General features: G+C 45.2%; 1 protein-coding gene across 1 annotated transcript; it reads right to left on the bottom strand.

Annotated features, from left to right (window-relative positions):
- Positions 1–404: 404 nt before the first annotated feature.
- Positions 405–19210, bottom strand: LOC135254469 (coronin-2A-like). Its single transcript, XM_064334643.1, has 12 exons — positions 18838–19210; positions 10316–10516; positions 6879–6995; positions 6461–6610; positions 6135–6314; positions 4527–4643; positions 4221–4325; positions 4015–4111; positions 3551–3663; positions 2943–3033; positions 2115–2362; positions 405–1734 (listed from the first exon to the last, which is right to left on the bottom strand). Exons 1-12 carry the CDS (start codon positions 18850–18852, stop codon positions 1609–1611), a joined length of 1560 nt encoding a protein of 519 aa, XP_064190713.1. The 5' UTR covers positions 18853–19210; the 3' UTR covers positions 405–1608.
- Positions 19211–19501: the final 291 nt, after the last annotated feature.

The raw sequence follows: 19501 nt of genomic DNA, 5'->3' as shown, positions 1-19501 counted from the left end.
AGCAGCAGAAGACCACGCCGGGTTCCCCTCCTGTTAGCTAAGAACAGGAGGTTGAGGATACAGTGAGCAGGTAATCACCAAAACTGGATGACTGAAAAGTGGGAAAGATGTTGCCTGGTTTGACGAATCTCGATTTCTGCTGCGACAAGGTAGGGCGGTAGGGTCAGAATTTGCCACAAATGTCATGAAACCCCTGGATCCATCCTGCATTGTGTCAGTGGTGCAGGCTTGTGGTGGAGTAACACTGTGGGCAATGTTTTCTTAACAGTGAGCAGTGGGTTCACTCAGACAGTCCCACAGAGAAAACCTTTCAAAAATAGTAAAAAATCTTTTTATGGGGAGGAAACTCCCTGTAATCCCCAAAAAATGTTTATTTTTTTTCCCCTCCAGAATGCAAGCACACATAAGAGATAGGAAAATATTTATTGAATTCCCTGTACGTCATATTTGTACATAGCAACAGCTCCTCAAATTCAGCTCTTAATTCATTAAAAATATAGCGCTGACCATTTACAACTGCTGATGTGAAACAGACACAGGCCTCCCCTGCAGTGACCGGTGTTCCGGAGGAATGCTCGACCCCTTTCCCAACGAACCTGAGACGACGTGAGTGAATTTAAGTCTTCGGCACACCACCAGGAACCACGCAAAGTGATCTACGTGACACCGAATTATCCTCTGAACGTGAAACTCTTAATCTATTCAGTAGTGGCACTCCTCAACCAGCTAAAGCTAAAAGGGCCAGGAGTTTTACCTCAACACTGACGTGTAGTCAACTTCACCCTAAATGGGGGAAAAAAAACAAGAACAGCCAAAGTATAATATAACTAAAATAGATACAACTAAATAGAACGTCCTTATTCCCCGTGCAATACATTCCCTACATACCCAAACCACAGTGCCTTTTAAAGGTAGTGTGTGTGTGTCTGTGTGTAAAGGATGCTGCTGGTATGTGTGTGTGTGTGTGTGTGTTGAGCAGTATGCTGCAGTTCTGGTTTGTAAACAGCTGAATAGTCAGCATATTAATCCCAGTATCATGTCTTATGTGTTCTCAAGGCAGTGATTATTCACAATGACAAGTTTGGCTTTTCCTCCAAATATAAAAGCAAAACAAAAATAAATAACTGCAATTTTTTAAAAAAGGTTCTGCAACCCGCAGATAAGAGCTGGACTGTCCCACTCAGTATAAATGACATCCATCATTCACGTTCACTATAGTATAAATACATCCATCATCCATTCAGGCATAGTTCAAAAGATCAGCCCTTTCCTTAAAATTCCTTAGAAATTTCTAACAGAATCTAACAAATAAGTTTTGCTTTGTTCAATCGCGTGTGCCCATTTCTCTATTCATGAGATCTCTGTGTTAAACACGTTAAAGACAGGCACCTACAAATAGTCAATAAAGGGGCATTATAAAAAAAAATTAAGACTTGCATAGCTCAGAAGCATAAAAACAATGTGGGAAAACCTAAACCAAAGTCCATAAAAAAAAAAAAAATCACATAGTAAATTGTTACACATCAGATGCTTGGGGAGAGGGAGAGGGAGGGGTAATGGTTTAGGTGCAGTTGTGCCGGGGGATTTTGGGTGGAGGTGGGACGGGGTTTAGGTGGAGGTGTTGCGGAGGTTCATGATCTCCAGCTCGAGCTGTGTTATCCGCACATCTCTCTGGGCCAGAGCCTCCCGCAGGGAACAGATCTCCTCCTGCTGCCGGTAAAACGTCTGCAAGAGCTGGAGGGACAACATCGATTCATTCTCAAAAGCTGAGACAACATGGATTCATTCTCACAATCTGAGACAACATCGATTCATTCTCAAAATCTGAGGAGACAACATTGATTCAGTCAGCTAGATTCAGCTAGATTCCTAGCTTCCTGTAATCATAAACTGATAAAATATTTTAGTAAAGTCAGGGGGGAGCAATGGAGTGTTAGTCCTCTGGTTAGTCCTAAATTACACAGTTAATTAAAAAAAAAAAAACACTCCTGTTGTTTCGGTAACGCAATTAAAAATGTAACGAGATACACAAAATTTAGTTTCTATCGACTCCAGCCTTATCCCAGGAGCAACACACAGCAGGTTGTACTGTGCAGAGAAGGTCCTGTTTGTACCTCATTCTCAGTTTTCGGGGGCGAACACGGCAAGGGGTCGCGGCCGTTGGACATGTCGTTGAAGGCGTTGGACTCCTTGCCCTCTTTGGCCTGCAGGCGGTCTTCGATCACGGGCTGCTGGGGCAGGCCAGAGCGAATCTGGGCGTATTTGGACTCCAGGGAGTTGTTGTTTTGGGGTTTTCCGGGGGTGAGGTCCGAGTACACTTCCTCTGGCTTCCATCCCGGTTTCAGTGATATCAGGACGGGCCCTGGAACGGACCGAGCCTCAGTGTCATTACAGCGAGTCCCCTTTGAGTGTGCCAATACCATTTCCTGTATTCTGTGTGCGTGTGTTTATACAGACTGTGGTGTGTGTCAAGTGTGTTAAGCAGACTCCTATATGCGTTTTAAACGGACAGTGTTGACTGTTTCCTGTGAGCGTGTCAATACAGTGTCCTGTGAGAATATTAATGTAGCCTCCTCTGGATAATTAATATACGCATATGATATACATATGAGTCAAAGCATCAAGTGCATGCCATGCTTTGATATATCTTTTTCTGTATACAGACAGACAAAATGCGTAGTTAAAATAGCCCATAAAAGCTATTACGACCAGTGTGTGTGTGGTGTGTGTGTGTGTACATTGCCTGGAAGACTGGCTGTGAGTTTCAGACCAGCCCTGTAGAATAATCAGCAAGTATGCGTTTTTAGATGCGAAACACCCCATTGACCTGGCTAGCTACAAAAACTAAAGATTGAAGATTCTCCACAAGGGGGAGCTATTCGCATTAGGGCAATGCTTTGCATCAATGACACTGTGTCCTTGCATTTCTGGGTGATTCTGACCTTTATCCTGTCCGCTGAGCCACTCGGCCGCACTCAGAGCCGGCCGGTTCCCCGCGGTCATGGGATAGATGTCGTCCTGGTACGACTCCGACTGCGCGGTGGACACAAAAAACACGGGACTGAGAAGTCTGAGACGGATTACTGCGGTCCGCACACGCTTACAACAACAGGGTCCTGAAGGACTGCGATGAAACATTTCACTGGATGTGTACGAACAAGTTCAGCCATCTTGAAAATGTCAGCCATGTTTATACTCTGCACTGTATATGCATGAAGTCTGGTAGTGAGTACAGTAATGCATTAAGTCGTTTAGTAAGCAGACTGTTGCCTTACGCCTGTTAGCTAGTAGACTAATGTATGTAGTCTATCAGTGAGTACACTAATGTATTAAGTATGTCGGTGAGCACACCAAAGCATTAAGCATGCTAATCAGTACACTAATGCATTTAGTCTGTTAGTGAGTACACTAATGCGTTTGGTGAGTAAAATAAAGCAGTTTCATATGTGCAAGCGTATGATGTAGACTGCCCTGTAGTCTTTATGTGCTGTAGTCATGGCTCCACTGTGCATTTTTCCGACAGTCTCTCTCCGTCCCACATCAGTCTTACCCTCCGGGGGACGATCATGGACAGCGGCTCGATCACGCTCTTCGTCGTCACCAGCTTATAGAATCTGAACACCTCGCAGGATCTGACCTCCAGAGCTCTCTTTGGCATAACACCTGTATGGGGGGGGGGGGCAGGGGGCGCTACTATTATTACACTGATTATACACTGATCTTGCTGTTATCACACTTATACCCTGATCCTCTCATTACATTTATTATACACTGATCTTGCTATTACACCGATTATACACTGATCCAGTTGTTACTCTTATCACACACTGATCCTGTTAGTAAACGTATTATACACGGCATCTGTAATTAAATTAATGAAACACTGCCTGCCTGAAACTCAAATTTTTGCCACACTTGCAGGCACACTTCATTTCATCGGCACCGGACGCCCGTTTCAGTGCAGCGTGGAGTGCTTTTGCAGGAAATGGCAGAGGTATCAAACAATGTGCTTACCCAGCCCCTTCTGAGGTAGGTGAGAGCGGTAGTCGTTCAGGTACTGCATGTAAGGCTTCTCTGAATTCAACTCATAGTATCGGATATAACCCTCTCCCTGGAGCGGGGACACAAAGGATATATTTTACTTTTACGTTACATTAGTGCCATTTAGCAGATCATATTATTGCAATTTATGCAACTTTTTTTTAGCATTTTCTTAGCACCTTTCCAGCAAGATAGAGCATGTGGGTGTCGGGGTCATAGAAGGGAAACACAACTCCTGAGGAACCGTCCAGGTCCTCTTCTACCAAAGGCCTCGAGAGATCGTCCTACACCAGGAGAGAAAACCAGTAGCATTACACACTTGCATACTCTCTCTCTCACACACACACACAAAGTAACATTAAGTAACCCCAACAACAACAGCATATGTGCACATATACATATTCCTGCCATTGGGTTTAGTGGATAAAATACAACGTCGGCACTGCAACACTAGAGGACAGTGTTTCCTCAGGCACAGGCTTTACCTGATCCCACAGGGCAACGTGCCTGTTGTTCCACGTTGAATTTCCTGTTGAGAAGATCATCTTCAGATTTCCAAGGAACAACACTTTGTTCACCTTCTGCGACTTGCTTTTACCCTCCTGCAATCAAAACCAGGTACAGAGAAAATGAACTAAGGACAAGCTGGATTTATCTAGTTTTTATGATTTATGAGTTTAATTTGGTTCATTGCAAGATGAGGGGTTCGGTAATGGGTGAAGACCAGATGAGCTTATGTGGTCGATGGTCACACCAGTGTTTGAGTGGGCATAGTTCAGCAGCGGGGAAGTTCACGAGTTACTGACGGTATATGAAAATTAGGCCTGACTCACTTACATAAAGGCTTTAAGGCGTGACCGTTCACTTGTGTGTTTACTGAATGATGAAATCCTGAGAAAAGATAATTCTCCTGGATGAGATGATCATCACATTTTAATATAATTAATGCTATATACAATATATATATATAATAATAATTCAATGATAATCATATTATTTAATGATATCATCATCATAACACAAAGTGTTTCTTTAGCGATAATAATAATAACAACAACAATAATAATAATAATTACATAAAAGGGAAATGAAGACTATGGTATTGGCTGTAACCATTTAAACCTGTTTTCAGCCGTTGTAGAGTGTACATGGATATATCGCGTGATTCACTGCGCTAGATTCCGGATCTTCAGAGTGGTCTCAAACTGCCTTTGTGAAGGTGTGAGTTTTGTATATGTAGTGTGGAGTGGAGGTGATCATGTGACCACATAGCTTTTCGTGTCTCCGTCAGTGTAAATGTCTCCACTGGCGTGACCTCTCACTTTCCTCTCAAATGTTGAATCAAGAGTGTGGAGGAGGCCCGTGAATCTCTTACAAAGTCAACTACTTATACATAATTTCTGTTACTTCAAGAGTCATCCCTGGTTGTGAAACATCATACTAATAAATGTAGAAGCACTTATTCACATGATTTTGTGGAACACAAATAAAATATCTGATTTGAAACAAAAAAAAATCCAGCCAAGCCTTGTTAAAAAACTACTCGTACTATGACACATTCAGCTTTCTATAAATCTAGTTAAAGCTTTGAATAAACACTTCTCTCCCAGAGGATAGAGTACATGAGTATTCACATGCATTCATGGAGAGCTGTTTATCATTGGAACTTGGTAGTAGGTAAACTCAGGGAGTTTTTCCTTGCCAGTGTTTGCCTTACGCTTGCTCCTGTGGGGGTTTTGTCTGTGAAGCGTATTGTGGCAATTGTCTGTGAAATGCGCTATATAAATAAAAGTTTTTTTTTTTTTGATATACCGCTTTATAGGGAGACTCAGTAAAACTTTGGGGGGCAATTTAGCACTTTGAAGAGTAGGTTTTTTGGAAAGGTTTTTTTTTCCCCCCTTCAAAATTCCAAGTCGATATTCTATAACTCCATTGCCTTCAGTTGCCAGTGGCGATTGTTACATCACCATTAGAATGTTCAGTTAAGAACACTCCAATCACATATTTGTGACCTCACACCTTAAAAGTGTTAAAGAGGTAACTGGGACTGAATGGGTGTGGCCTGTGGTAGGCCTAAACCTACGCTCGCGTACCTGCAGGAGGGTCCCAGCGCGGGGGTCGATGACACGGATCTTCCTGTCCTTGCAGGAAGTGGCCATGAGGCTGCCGTCGGTGTTGAAGGACATGGAGAGGACCACGTCCGTGTGGAAGCTGATGGTCTTCATGGGGTTCTTGATCACCTGATCCGGACAGTCCAGATTCCAAACCATCACCTGGAAAGGAATAGAACCAGCTATATGATCAACATCAGACCCCTTACACGGTTATGTACACAGCTTGCATATATGTGTGTATATGTGTTCACGTCTGTGTGTGCGCACACGCATGTGTGTATGTGGCAGTCCCAGCTGCGCAGTACCTTGTAGTCGTAGCCCGTGCTGAACAGGACGTTGTTTGCGGTGGGGTGCCACTCGATGAGCCCCACCCTTCTGGAGTGACCCTGCAGCTCCTTCACGGGTACGGTCAGGTTCCTCAGCAGCCCGTGCTTCGGAATGTCCCAAATTTTCACCTGGGGCACATTCCAGCGTCACTACAAATAACTCCTACTTACGTAAGTTACGTAAATCTTACGTAATTGCACTATGAAAAATGCTTACAGTTCTGCAGTTCTCTTCATATGTCAACAATCACCACAACCTGGCCTTTTGTCTATTATAAAGATGTGTCTTTCCAATCCCAATGCACAGTTCATCAAAGTACAGTAGAGCCTTAATATTAGCGTCGTGCTAACCCCTGGAGAACGCGCCCCCCTGTTTCTCAGCATCGCCAAAGCCTACCGTGCAGTCCTCCGAGCACGAGGCGATGCAGAGGTCATCGAAAGGGTTCCATTTGATGTCCAGGACGTTTCCTTTGTGTCCAGAAACCCGCGGGTGGTGAGGGTCCACTTTTCCTGTCTGGAGGGAGAAACCAGGGCTGTAAATGTCCCATTTAAACCCAAACCACAACCCCCCCCCCCCCCACCGCCTCCCCATCATGCTAAACACGCAGAAATCCCCAAGGCATCCATGTTAATGAGCAGGCTGCACCCAGCACCATAGAGTGGCCACGGCATTAAGAATAGAGGTCCCAACAGTTCCTGCTGCACCCTCACTTGTGTACAGGTAGAGGTCATTTGACACAGGGATTATCAGGGATTTATAGCCAAATATACCCCCCTTGATCAGACACAAGTGAACACAGTACATTTTCTTGAGAGTCACTGTATTTAGGTTATGAGTCTGGACCCTGGTAACTACCCAAGAAATGTGATCCACTTGGCTCAAGGTCAATGTTTATCAGTGGGCCAGTGTAGCCCAGAAGTCCCCCAGGAATATTCAGGCGCTGACCACCAGCAATGGCAAAAAAAAACATCCAGAGGCTGCTGCTACTACCATCTAATGAGGACGTGAGAAACACAAACCTTTAATTAGCAGAGGACCTGCACACATATGCCTTCCGGCACCGGACATAACATCAGTGCTGCTGCATTACTATCTCACTTACAACCCATCAACTAGCAGACCTGCCCAGCCTAAACATCACAGCCCACCGCCAGAATAACAGCTTAGCTTTGCCATAATCACAGCCCAAGTGTTGAACTTCAAGAAAATGCGACCAGTTTGCGACTTTAAAGCTACTGGGCCCCGATATTGTGACCACTTGCCCGGGATACTTCACAAACAAGCCTATTAGTCACAATTTTCACAGAATAATTAGTGAGCATGAGAAGGACCACAGTCGGCTGTCCACAGATTTCACGTATTTTGGTCATTCTTAAACATCATATTTACATTTCTGGCCATAACCTGACCGGGCAAAACAGAACTACCCGTTTTATGAAGATGAACGACTCTTACAACCACTGGACTGCCCCTGTCTGCGTTCTGACTGTTGCCTCTGTCAATGCAAGCCTGTGTTCTCTCTGTGTCAACGAATGTCTGCCTGTATTCTATCTCAATATAAGCAATTGTCCATTGTCTTGGACACTAGAATCATCCCTTGTTGAGTGTCCAGACTGAGCACAACGTCATAAACGCATATATATATATATATATATATATATATACACACACACAATTACTGTTCATTAATGATATACATTAATGAGTCACTGAAATGGGCAACCAACAACTACTCTTTCTATGAAAGTACATGAGGAAAAAAAGTTCCCAATTATGCACAACATCTCAGTCTAAATCTATCTGATTGGCTCTGACTATTTATCCCAATAGAATATAGAATATATGCTATAGAAGGGAAAAGGGGCGGATCTGGGGGGACAAGTCTGGTCATAATGATGTGGGTGCAGGTACATGGACCCTCAGGCTACTGAAACAGTCTAAATGACCTTGTAACAGATTAAAGGCACATCTCACTAATGCCACAGCTATTCACAGATCACACTCAGAAGTGCTGCTTACTCAGGTCGGTTAGGTTTTGAGCAAACGCGACTGACTCCTCTTCACAAGTCGGGACAAGAATGTCAGAGAGACGGCAGCATACCAGCAGCCTCTCGCCTAGAACTAGATCTGCAAGAGCAGGCCCGCCTGGGGGTGTGTTTGTGCTCTTATAACAGACCGAGCCCTATTGAGCAACGGCGACGAGAAATTTGCACACAGCTGAGCGGGATTAATGGACTCCGAGGTCGATGAATGTACGGGAGCCAGTTAAAATAAAAAAATTAAAAAAGTGAAATTCTGTTTGCCGAGTGCTCATTCCTTCCGATTAGTCCGACACCGATCCATAAAATCTGACGCTGATTATCAGAGATTGCTGCTAGGCGATCACACTATCTAGACGGTTAAAACGTAAGTCTCTGATACACGTGCCAGCGAATGATTCCGCAGTTGACCGTTAGCGCAGACGTCACACCCTGCAGGTGCTCATACAACGTTGTGAGCACTGAGGTAATCATTTGGCATCGCGGGAATTCGGGATGTTGGCAAGGTGTGTCTGGAGTTGGACTGCGGATGATGACATCACTCCAGAAGGGGACCGTGCTCGAGAGTCTCGGGTGGGTGTTGAAACCGGGGGGGGGGAGGCGGGGCGGGGCGGGGCGGGGCGGGGGGGGGGCAAAGTACGACCTCAGCCGAGGGGTCCCGAGCTACAGGTGATCAGGAGCCGGGTCGTAAATTCATTAGACAAGAGGAGAGCGTTGGGCGTGTGTGTGTGTGTGTGTGTGTGTGAGAAAGAGAACAATGGCTTAGTCATTTTCAGCCTTCATCTCCTTCATTCATTCCAGGAGAGGGGTTGAGACAGGCCGAGGCTTAAATGGCCCCTCCATTCCTCCAGACGTACGTAATTCCCCAGCAAGGCCAAGACCAGACACACGAAGCCACGAGGAGAGAGAGAGAGACAAAAAAAAAAAGAGGCATTCTTTTGATCAGTCCTCCCCAGTCTGAGAAAAATGAAGAAGACATAAATTGTGCTGACGTGCGAGTGAAGATATCTCTCCGGTCAGCCCCACGTCTGAAATGCGACGCTCGAGCGGCTCAAACCGAGATACCACTAATCGGCACACTAAACATAATCACGACCGTTAAAAAAAAAAAACAACTCAGCATTATTTATAGAATTTCCATTTTTAAGAGCGAAATAATTTTTCTAAGAATGTCTAATGGAGGAACAGGATGAAGTACGGTTGCAAATCTCCCACATTTTGACAGCGAAACGCAGACCCACTGTGTACGCTTGTTGCAATTTTTAAGACCTGCCATTACTCAACTGTAGACAAATACATTATACCTTCTGCTTAGATATATATACGGCTATAATGTAGGAGAGATTGTTCACATGGTCAAGGTTCTGCCCAGTGACACAGCCAATGGTGACGGCTGCCGTCGATACACAGCAATATCAGCAGCACAAGGCATTGGATATAACCACAGCACTAAATCCAGTATAACAGTACTGCTAGAGAATGGTCTCACATGACCAACAGAGCATAATAGGCGTACTTAGATGATGATCTTTAATGGTGAATAGAGTATACCAGGAGTACTTAGAGGATGGTCTTACATGGTGAATAGAGTATATCACGACTACTTAGAGGATAGTCTTTAATGCTGAGAGAGTATAACAGGAGTACTTAGAGGATGGTCTTTAATGCTGAGAGAGTATAACAGGAGTACTTAGAGGATGGTCTTACATGGGGAATAGAGTATATCAGGAGTACTTAGAGGATAGTCTTTAATGCTGAGAGAGTATAACAGGAGTACCTAGAGGATGGTCTTACATGGTTAAGAGAGAGAATGAGGAAGGCTCCGCCTCCAGCGCACTCGGTGACCACGGCGATGAACCAGGGGTTGACGGCGCAGAACTGGTTGTCCTGGACGCTCCTGGTGATGGGGACGCCGTCATAGCAGTGCTCCTTGGTGGCGGGCTTTCCGAACACGTGCCGAAACTTGGAGCTGCGGTACTGAGGACGCCATGACATCTGGAACACAGGGGTGGAGACAGGCTGGTGAGCACTCTGGTTACTAACCTACACCCTTTATGCACACCTATACCCATTACACAGCCCTATACCTTTAACACACCCCAATGCCCTTTATACACCCCTATAACCTTTATACCACCCTATACCCTTAACATACCCCTACACCCTTTACACCCCCTATACTCTTTATGCACCGTTCTACTCCTACCACATCCCTATATCCCCAACTTACTCTGATACAGCCCTATCCCTGCTATACAGCATGCTTTGCACATTTGCACATGCCTTCGTGTACGTGGTGGGGGGGGGTGTCACTGGACCCCAGTCTGGGATCCCCAACAGGAGGACGTATTTAATTTCTGCTTACGGTATATAGTGGGGAATGTGGAGGTTCAGACGGTACAGTGAAAGGCTGTCTGCTGGTTTTTTTTTACATGGGCTCTGCAGCTCCGGCAAACGGCCAGTCGCCTGCCGTGTTTTACGAGCTCCGAACGGGAACGTGATCCGAACGGGAACGCGATCCGAACGGGAACGCGATCCGAGGGATGCGGAGCGTCGGCTCCTGTCTGGCACAGCGCGGAACGCGAGCGGGAAGTGTCCCGCGAGGATTCCCCCGGGATAGGAGAGCCGGCGGGAACAGGCCGGTCAGCGCGGCCGGAGAGTGCCGGCGAGAAATGTGGGCGTGCCTCTAACAGGCGCTGACCTTTGACCTGCAGGATCATCCAATCAGACTGAGGCACTGATTGTAGTAGCTGCTTTTCATTTTACCTTAAATCTATACTCCAAATATACAACTTTATATTCCTGATATATTATTCAATATCATAGTTTTATAGTACTCTATAAAAATCTGTAACTATCGTTGTATATCCCTACGTTACTCTATGTTGTAAATGAATATTATTTTATATTACTACTCAGTATTATTCTCCGTAATATTGGCTGAAATGATTATCAATCATTATTAATCTTAATACATACTTCATTTAAATAAAATATAAATATAGCCCCCCTGCTGTTTCACAGACCTGCAAGCTCAATGCACACTGCGGCTACCCTTCCATCTGAGAGAACTGCAGGGCTATAACCCTCTGAGATTCACTTCCCTGTGGAATTCTTATTGCACTTGCCAAAGGCTCCTGGTCTTGACAACCCATTACACATTTCATACCTCCCCTCCCGGTGTTAAAGGTGGAATGCGCGAACACACACACATGCACGCACTCACACACACACACACACACACACATGCAAGCGCACATGTACACACATGTCTAAAACATAGACAGCCTGCAGTATCTTTCTGAAATCCTGTTTTGCTCATAACAAGTGCACTCTGTACATGTTCTATATGTTGTAAAATAAAACAATTGTTCACAAAAAAATAAAATCCTGTTTTGAAAGGCTACAGTACAGAAATATCAGTAGCTGCATGTAGGCACAGGGAAAGAGGGAAGTTTTGGTCAGGAACATTTTAATTGTGAATTTAAAAAAATAAAAAAAAGCGAATACAAAGCTAATATATAAGGAGTAGTGTGAAATCCACTATTACGCAAGTCCATGTGTCCACTTGTCATGTTACAAGTTATCCAAGTTTAAGTTTAAGAAGCAAATAATGTAAACACTTGAGCCAAGAAAAAAAGCTTAACACCATTCCCGTCTTTATCTCTATCTCTCTCTCTCTCTCTATCCTCCCTCTCTCTCTCCCTCTCTCTCTCTCAGTGCAGAGGGCAGTAGGGCTCTGGTCCTGGGGGCTCGGGGTCGGGGGTCGGGGGGTGCTGGAGGGTTGCCAGGTGTTCCCGTCCCAGTCACGAGCAGTAAATCCCCCTCCAGCAGGGCATGGATTGGCATGTCACAGCCCACACCTCCAGCAGTCCGACACACCCACATTCCCACTGACTAACAATCTCACCCACTCACTGTGAGCATGCGTGTGTGTGTGTGTGTGTGTGCGTGCATGTGTGTGTGTGTCTGTGTGTGTGCGTGTGTGTGTGCGTCTGTGTATGCATGTGTGCGTGTGTGTGTGTTTCTGTTTGAGAGTGTATGTGTCTGTGTGTCTCTGTGTGTATCTGTCTGTGTGTGCATGTGTGTGTGTTTCTGTGTGAGGGTACGCGTCTATGTGTGAATGTGTGTGTGTGTGCATGTGTGTGTGTGTTTCTGTTTGAGAGTGTATGTGTCTTTGTGTCTCTGTGTGTGTCTGTCTGTGTGCGCATGTGTTTCTGTGTGAGAGTGCACACGTGTGCGTGTCTGTGTGTCTCTGTGTGTGTCCTTCTGTGTGTGCATGTGTGTGTGTGTGCGTGCCTGTGTGTCTCTGTCTATGTTTGTGCGCATGTGTGTGGTGTTTGCATGTGTGTTTCTGTGTGCGTTTGTGTATACGTGTATGTGTGTGTGTATGCTTGCGTGTGTGTGTGTGTATGGTGTGTGTAAACTATTATGTTGAGATATCTTGTCATTATAGATACCCTGGAAAGGCCCGGATTGTAAGACTGTGACTTGTCTCAGCCTGATAAAGGGTGTTTTGCGAGATGGGATAACAGCCAAATCAGACACTGCGTCTCCCGAAGCAACATCATGACTGTCCCTAAACCTACGTTATACAACTCCTCACAAATATCTATCAGTTGTGCAACACGGAGGCGCCTCAACAGGAAGCTGAGTCCATTAGAACATAAGCAAATATTCGGAAAATGGAACCATTTTGGCCAAAAACTCAGTTGGCTCCTAAAATATTTCATTACTAAAGAGCCCAAGAATATAAAAAAAATAATGCAGATGTGTATCAGACATCACGTTCATCGTAAGATAACTTTTCTCTGTGGTACTAATCTGTGAAACTAATCTGGCAACCAACAGCATTGAATACAGTAAGTTTGCATTTATGATGCAGAGTAAATTAGTCACAAATTACTAAATGCCTCTCTCCCATAAAACTTAATGATTCATGGTGGAACCAACACACAGCTACAGTGTGGGGGGAGGGGTGCATATCAAGTTCCTTTTTTTTTTAAATCAATGGAAACTCAATTCTGGTTAATATTCATGATAACATGATAAACCCAGGGTTCACCTGCCATGCTGTGGCTTAGCTATGGTCTAGGCCCCTACGAACCGGGCCTTGCAGACGCACACATGCAGGACGTGTCACTCACAACCCCCCCGATGGTGATGTCATTTGAAGGCGCAGGTGTGGCCGTCTCGTCGGCTTATCAGCAGTGACCTTGAGCCACAGACTGAAAATAACCACATTTTGTCTTTAGAAGACACGGGAAGTGGGGGTGGGTATACTTAAATCTCTTTCATATTAAATGATGGTGCACCCCCCCCATCCCCCCCCCCCCCCCAACTTGTTATGAGATGCTTCCCACTGGCCAGTGAGTACAGGTCAAAAAGCAAATACCCTGGGGAAGGGACAGCTTTGGCTGGGGGTTCAAAGGGATTGGGGGGGGGTGTAATTTAGGCTGAAAGCCGAGAGCCTTTTCCAGATCTGGACTGTAAAGGGCTGGACTTTGACCCGCTCTGTAATCACACACACATCACGGGCCTAATAGCAGACTCTGGAAGTGACCCAGCAGTGGTTTGGCAGGTTCTGAAAAAAAGACACCATTAGCCGAACTGGGTTTTTTTTTTTGGAGTTCGTGATTATTAGGTGGTGTGCTGTTTTGACTGTGAAACATCTGGTTTGGCCTTTGGCAAGGATTCCGGTTTTTCTACCGGTTTTTTTTTGTGTAGTTCTGTGAATGTTTCACCGTCTACTCCAGAGTCTCTAACGCACCTGTGTGCAGTGCGTGCGCCTGTGTTTGCAGTCGGATTACGCACTGTGCGCTGTGTTTGTCTACGCATCTATAGCGCATCTTTCCACTTACTGTGACAGCTGACAGCTTTCAGGGGGTAATAATAATGGAAACCATAAATAACGTCTCAGATGTAGGACCACCAATGATATGATGTATTTTATAAGAGCTTAATTCAATGGCGGAATGTACCTTTCATTCATAGCAGATACCATTCTTTGCATTTAGATATAGGTCTATGAGCTTCAACACGCTCTATAATGGCACTCTGTTTCAGATATCAAGATTTTAAGAATGCAGCAATAATTAATGTACTACAAATAGTGGCTGATGGGAATTGAAGTCCACAAAAAAAAAAACTGAAATGTGTAAAGACAATGAGGCCCTTTCTTGGTTTTAATGGATATAAAACTGCAATTCCCATGATAATAGCATTAAACAGTGTCTTCCAATGCACTAAGGGCTTCTGAGTTCTTGCTTTGTATCACAGGACAGGATCTTCAGAAGGAAGTTCACCACTGTGAATTAACCACAAACGAAGCAAAAAAGCAAAACCACACCAAAAAAATAAAAACTTCAAAAAAGAGAGCCATCTCTCTCTCTCTTAGCTTCTCCACTCCTTCTCCTCCTCCAGGTGAGATCACACCTTCACCCCTTTGTGAATAGGTGCCTGTTGGGATGAGCAATCACGCCGGAACATGCACCCGACACAATAAAAATGCACTTGCATGTGCGCACGTGAGAGACGTGTTAGCTCACATTTATGCCGGGTGCCAGATGTTTGGACGGGCCGGGTGGTACACCTGAGTTACAGAGTGATGCCTTGCATCACCAGCGCCTCCGTGACGCAGGACTGCTTGCCCTGCGGGGGGAAAGACAGCCGTGTGACGCCTATGACGGCAGGCGCTCTCATTTCAAATTGGGACATGAGGCGGGAGCGCCTCGGACTGATTTTTGGACACGTACGGGTCCTCCGACGGCCCACGTCGCACCTTCGACTCTTTCGGGAGTTACCGCAGCGCTCACCGCCGGCGTCGCATGCGCTGGTAGCGTGGGCTCTCTCACTTGCTTTGCCAGGACTTTTATTTTGAAAGGCGAGTCTCCCTCGGCTTCCTTTTTGAAAACGCTAGGGTCGGCATAAGACTGTGAATCCCTTCCCTTCCCCCAGTCAGTTTCCTCCATGGAGCATGTCGCATTCGGGGTTTTAGGGAGGGTAGGCCCTATGGTTGCTTTGCTGCTCAATAGTGCATTAAATCCTAAGGCACTGTCCTGGTGATAAAGAGCTCGGTTTGAGAACCTCTTTCCTTCTTAAATCACTGGGGGAGGTCTAGCCAAGTCTGAGCTCGGAGGAGCAGTATTTCCAACACCAGGGATGTTAGAATCTGAACGTCTCTTTGTTTGTTTTGCAGATAAGGTGAGGAGCTGTGTCTCGTCCGTGCGTGGGACAAGATTGCAGATGCAAGATCTATGGTTTAGAACAGGGTCCAGGCAGATCCCCGGCTGGCGTGGGGGCTCACTCTACTAGGGACGTTGCCACCCCTTGGGTTCACCAAATTTAGGGGCGCCTCTCAGCGAAACTGCCTCTTAACTAGCTGGACTTCTCTTCCGTGCCTCCTTATGTAATTGTTCCACTTTATACAAATAAAGGAAAATCAGAGAGAGTTACAGAGTTACCCTTAAAAAATTTTTTTTTTTTGCTGTAATTGTGCAGGGATGGTGTGGTCTGGCATGCTGGGGCCCAATGTGAGATTGTTTTGTGGGGCCCAAAATCCCTGGTGGCGCCCCTGGATGGAGGATTCCCGTCAGCCAACGCTCCTCTTCAGTTTATTTTGTGCAGGTAAGGGCACGGTGTTTCGTACTGCCACTTGTGTCCTGTGAGACTCCATTGTTGGGCTTGAGACCAGTGCACCCCGTTCCCCATCCAGCTGATTTGTGGTGCATTGTGGGTCCATATTTGGTGCGCTGAACCGAAATTAAATCAGATGAACGACTGTGAAGGTAACCTCAGTTTTAAGGCTGATGCAGCGTTGGGATATATACTGAAACCCTCCTGTCTTGACTGCCACCATAGATAGTCGCTTTGCCTGGGCAGTGGTGCATCGTGGGCTGCTTGGCATGACTCCCAGGTGCCCTGAGGTGCTTGAGCCACTTTAACGAACCAGGCAGCGGAGCAGAGAGAGCCTTGACACGTTTCATAATTCCTAATCCCAAACACCTCCAGAGAGGTGCACAGATTGACACAGCACCTGGTCGAAAAGTGGCAAGCACATTTTGCAACGGTGCTCTTCAACTGCCTTTTCAACCACAGTGCATGATCACAGTCCGTAAATGTGCAACTGAGCTTGAGCATTCTTGCGAAAGATGATGTGTATAATCCTGCCGGAAATATTGCTGATCCTGAATATGTTTTCTCAAATCCTACAGGAATGACAGAGCCCTGGTCTGACAGCTCAAGTAGGGCAGAGTACATATGAGTCTAATAGGGACCTGTATTAGATTGAATTTAACACTGGAAAGTTGACTGTGTATGCAGTCACAGGATCAGGTGAGTAGATTCTACCTCTAATGAGCTGAAGGTGTGGCACAAGAACAACTGCACTGGCCAATCGGGACACTTTCTGCAAACCCTTTAAGTGTGGTTGTGCCGTCCTTAGGAAAAAATTGTTAATCCAGGATTAACGACAATAAAAATGAACAAAAGCACAAGTCATTCTACATCGCCAATCTAGCATTAATGCTCATAAAAATGAACTCGGGATTCATTTTAAAAAGAGATATAAAAGTATAGTGAAACCTAACTATGTTTGATTTAGTCTAGCTAATCACCGTTAGATTAACCTATCTAAGGGTCATGGTATTTGATATTCTTTTTAACTCTTAATCAATCACCCAACTGGAGCATAACAAGTCCATTCTTTTGATGTCAACATTCAACACTCCCCAGTGGCAAAGTGAAGTTTGATAGCTTGTTTGTTCTTCATAGACTGGCCAATCAGACAAGGCATCATTTATGGACCTTGACACCTAGTACACATTGTAAATCCTACTGCATTTCTCAAATGTGATTTCTCACTTTGATTCTTCCCTTCTTGTGCAATATGCTGAAAATAAATATTCAAATAATAGGCTACTCAATAGTATTGTTTCATAATAACTAATCAGAGCTGAGTGTTCGACTCTTATGCATGTTAAGCAATTTGAAAGTAATGAAAGCAACAAGCTGACCTAATACAGTTGCAATAAAACAATAGGAGTGAATCACTGTACTGCCAATAGTCTTAGTGTAAAAGTTCCTTATTGCCGCCACGGAGATTACGAGAACCCGATTTGTGTTAACAGCGTTTATGATCGCAGAACACTCACTGACCTCGGCGATGGTTTTACAATCACAAATCGCTGACAGTAGGGAGGGGTTCGGGGCTTTGCAAACAGAAGTACAGAGAGAGAGAAGCATGGATTACGTGGTGCAAAAGCTCGCAGTTATCTGCCCTGAGGCGATACTCGAACACACAAGGAATATGACACCGATGGTTCCACGCGCCCGACTTGCTCGCGCGCGTTCCCTCACCTGCGCAAGAGCCCCCACCAAACCGCTGGCGATGAATGTGGGGAATGAATCTATGCCACTAACACACTGGGTTTTGCTAATGCCATATTTATGTTTGAGCCACAGGTTATATTTGCATCTAAACACCTGCGCCTGTTTGCCTGTTTGTTTTCCCTTCCAATCCACAATAAACCCTGATTATCTCAAAAGCTTCTGCGTTTCACTCAAAACAAGAGTAGCCCAGAAGATGTGCGGGTTTCTGGAATCCCAACTGAAAGGCTGTGATCAAAGTCATTTCCCTAAAATGGTCAATTATTTTAAATGTCCATCTTGAACACATACATGCGTTACTGTACTTTGTTGCCAATTGACATTCGTATCTGATTTTCTTCAGTCCAGAGCTTTTAGCTTTCATTCGCCACTTTTTAAACTCAAAAAAAAAAAGAAAAAAAAAGAAGAAAAAAAAAGAAAATGCTTCTGCCTACAAAGACTAAAGGAGACGGTGGCTTACCTACCTGCTTTAGTGTGTGTGTTTAAGGAAAACCTTGGTATTTGTCTTGGCAATATGACGTTTCGGACGGATCTTTGAACCTTGCTCAGAGAAACGATTCCTGGCATATGCACTTCAAATACACGTGCATGGCGTCCGATACCCATAAGGAGTTTTACTTGTATTAGGCTAACAGATTTGACAGGACAGCAAAATAACATTCAGCTGCTGCACAAAAAATAGAACGTAACAACGGACACAAAAATACATATCGCCATTCAGATTTTTTGATAGCACGCGCCCAATAGCCTACCTGTCCCAGCCTTCAAGAGCAAACCATATCGAAATGACAAAGCGATAGCCAAGCCGTCCACGTAACAAACATCATCATACAATGAACCAATTCAGACGGTGGACTTGCACGCGAAGCGAGGACCGTCCAATCTGATCCAAGTCCAAATCAATTTAACCACGGCTCGCAGCTTCTTACCTTCGTGATGGTCATGCAAGCCTTGTGCAGGTGGAAAGCTTTCTTGCGAGTCGCAAACTGCAGTAGTCCAGTAGCGCCCACTCAGTCGCTCGGTGTTCAGGCAGGAGCACTGTCTGCGAGGCTCAGTATTTAGGATTGTCTGAATTTCCAGGGTTGAACAGATTCGTGCAGGCCGTCCCACATTTAGTTGTGTGATGTTCATGCAGAAGTCATGACGGTCGGGTTCTGGGAGACAGTTTCAACTGAGGGAGGAGAGCGAAGCGGCTGAGTGTGCAGGCTAGTCTACGATAGAGCACAGACTGGACTCGTCGCAGTGACTTAGAGCCGAGCAGTGCACACCGCTCTGTGCCAATAAGAGGAGACGATGTGAAACAGGGAGGCGGAGTCTTAGCTGCGAATCGTAGCCAAGGCTGCTCACGGTGTCTCCGGGCGTCTCCAGCCGCATAGACTGCACGTATGGACGGGTCATTCTCGACTTTGAAATCTGAAAGGTGATCACATTGTTCACGGGCGGAGCAATCAGGTGATATGTGTATTATGGCATCCTACATATTAAATTATATCACCATAATCGTGATTTAATGGGAAGTATAGGTTTAGATTAAACTCTTTTACACTGTTGATGACTAGCTGCAATAAAGAAACAAAATACACCACTATACAG

The sequence above is a fragment of the Anguilla rostrata genome, chromosome 5 (genome assembly GCF_018555375.3).
Source record: "Anguilla rostrata isolate EN2019 chromosome 5, ASM1855537v3, whole genome shotgun sequence".
NCBI classification, from domain to species: Eukaryota; Metazoa; Chordata; class Actinopteri; order Anguilliformes; family Anguillidae; genus Anguilla; species Anguilla rostrata.
This window is presented reverse-complemented; position numbering and strand designations above follow the sequence as displayed.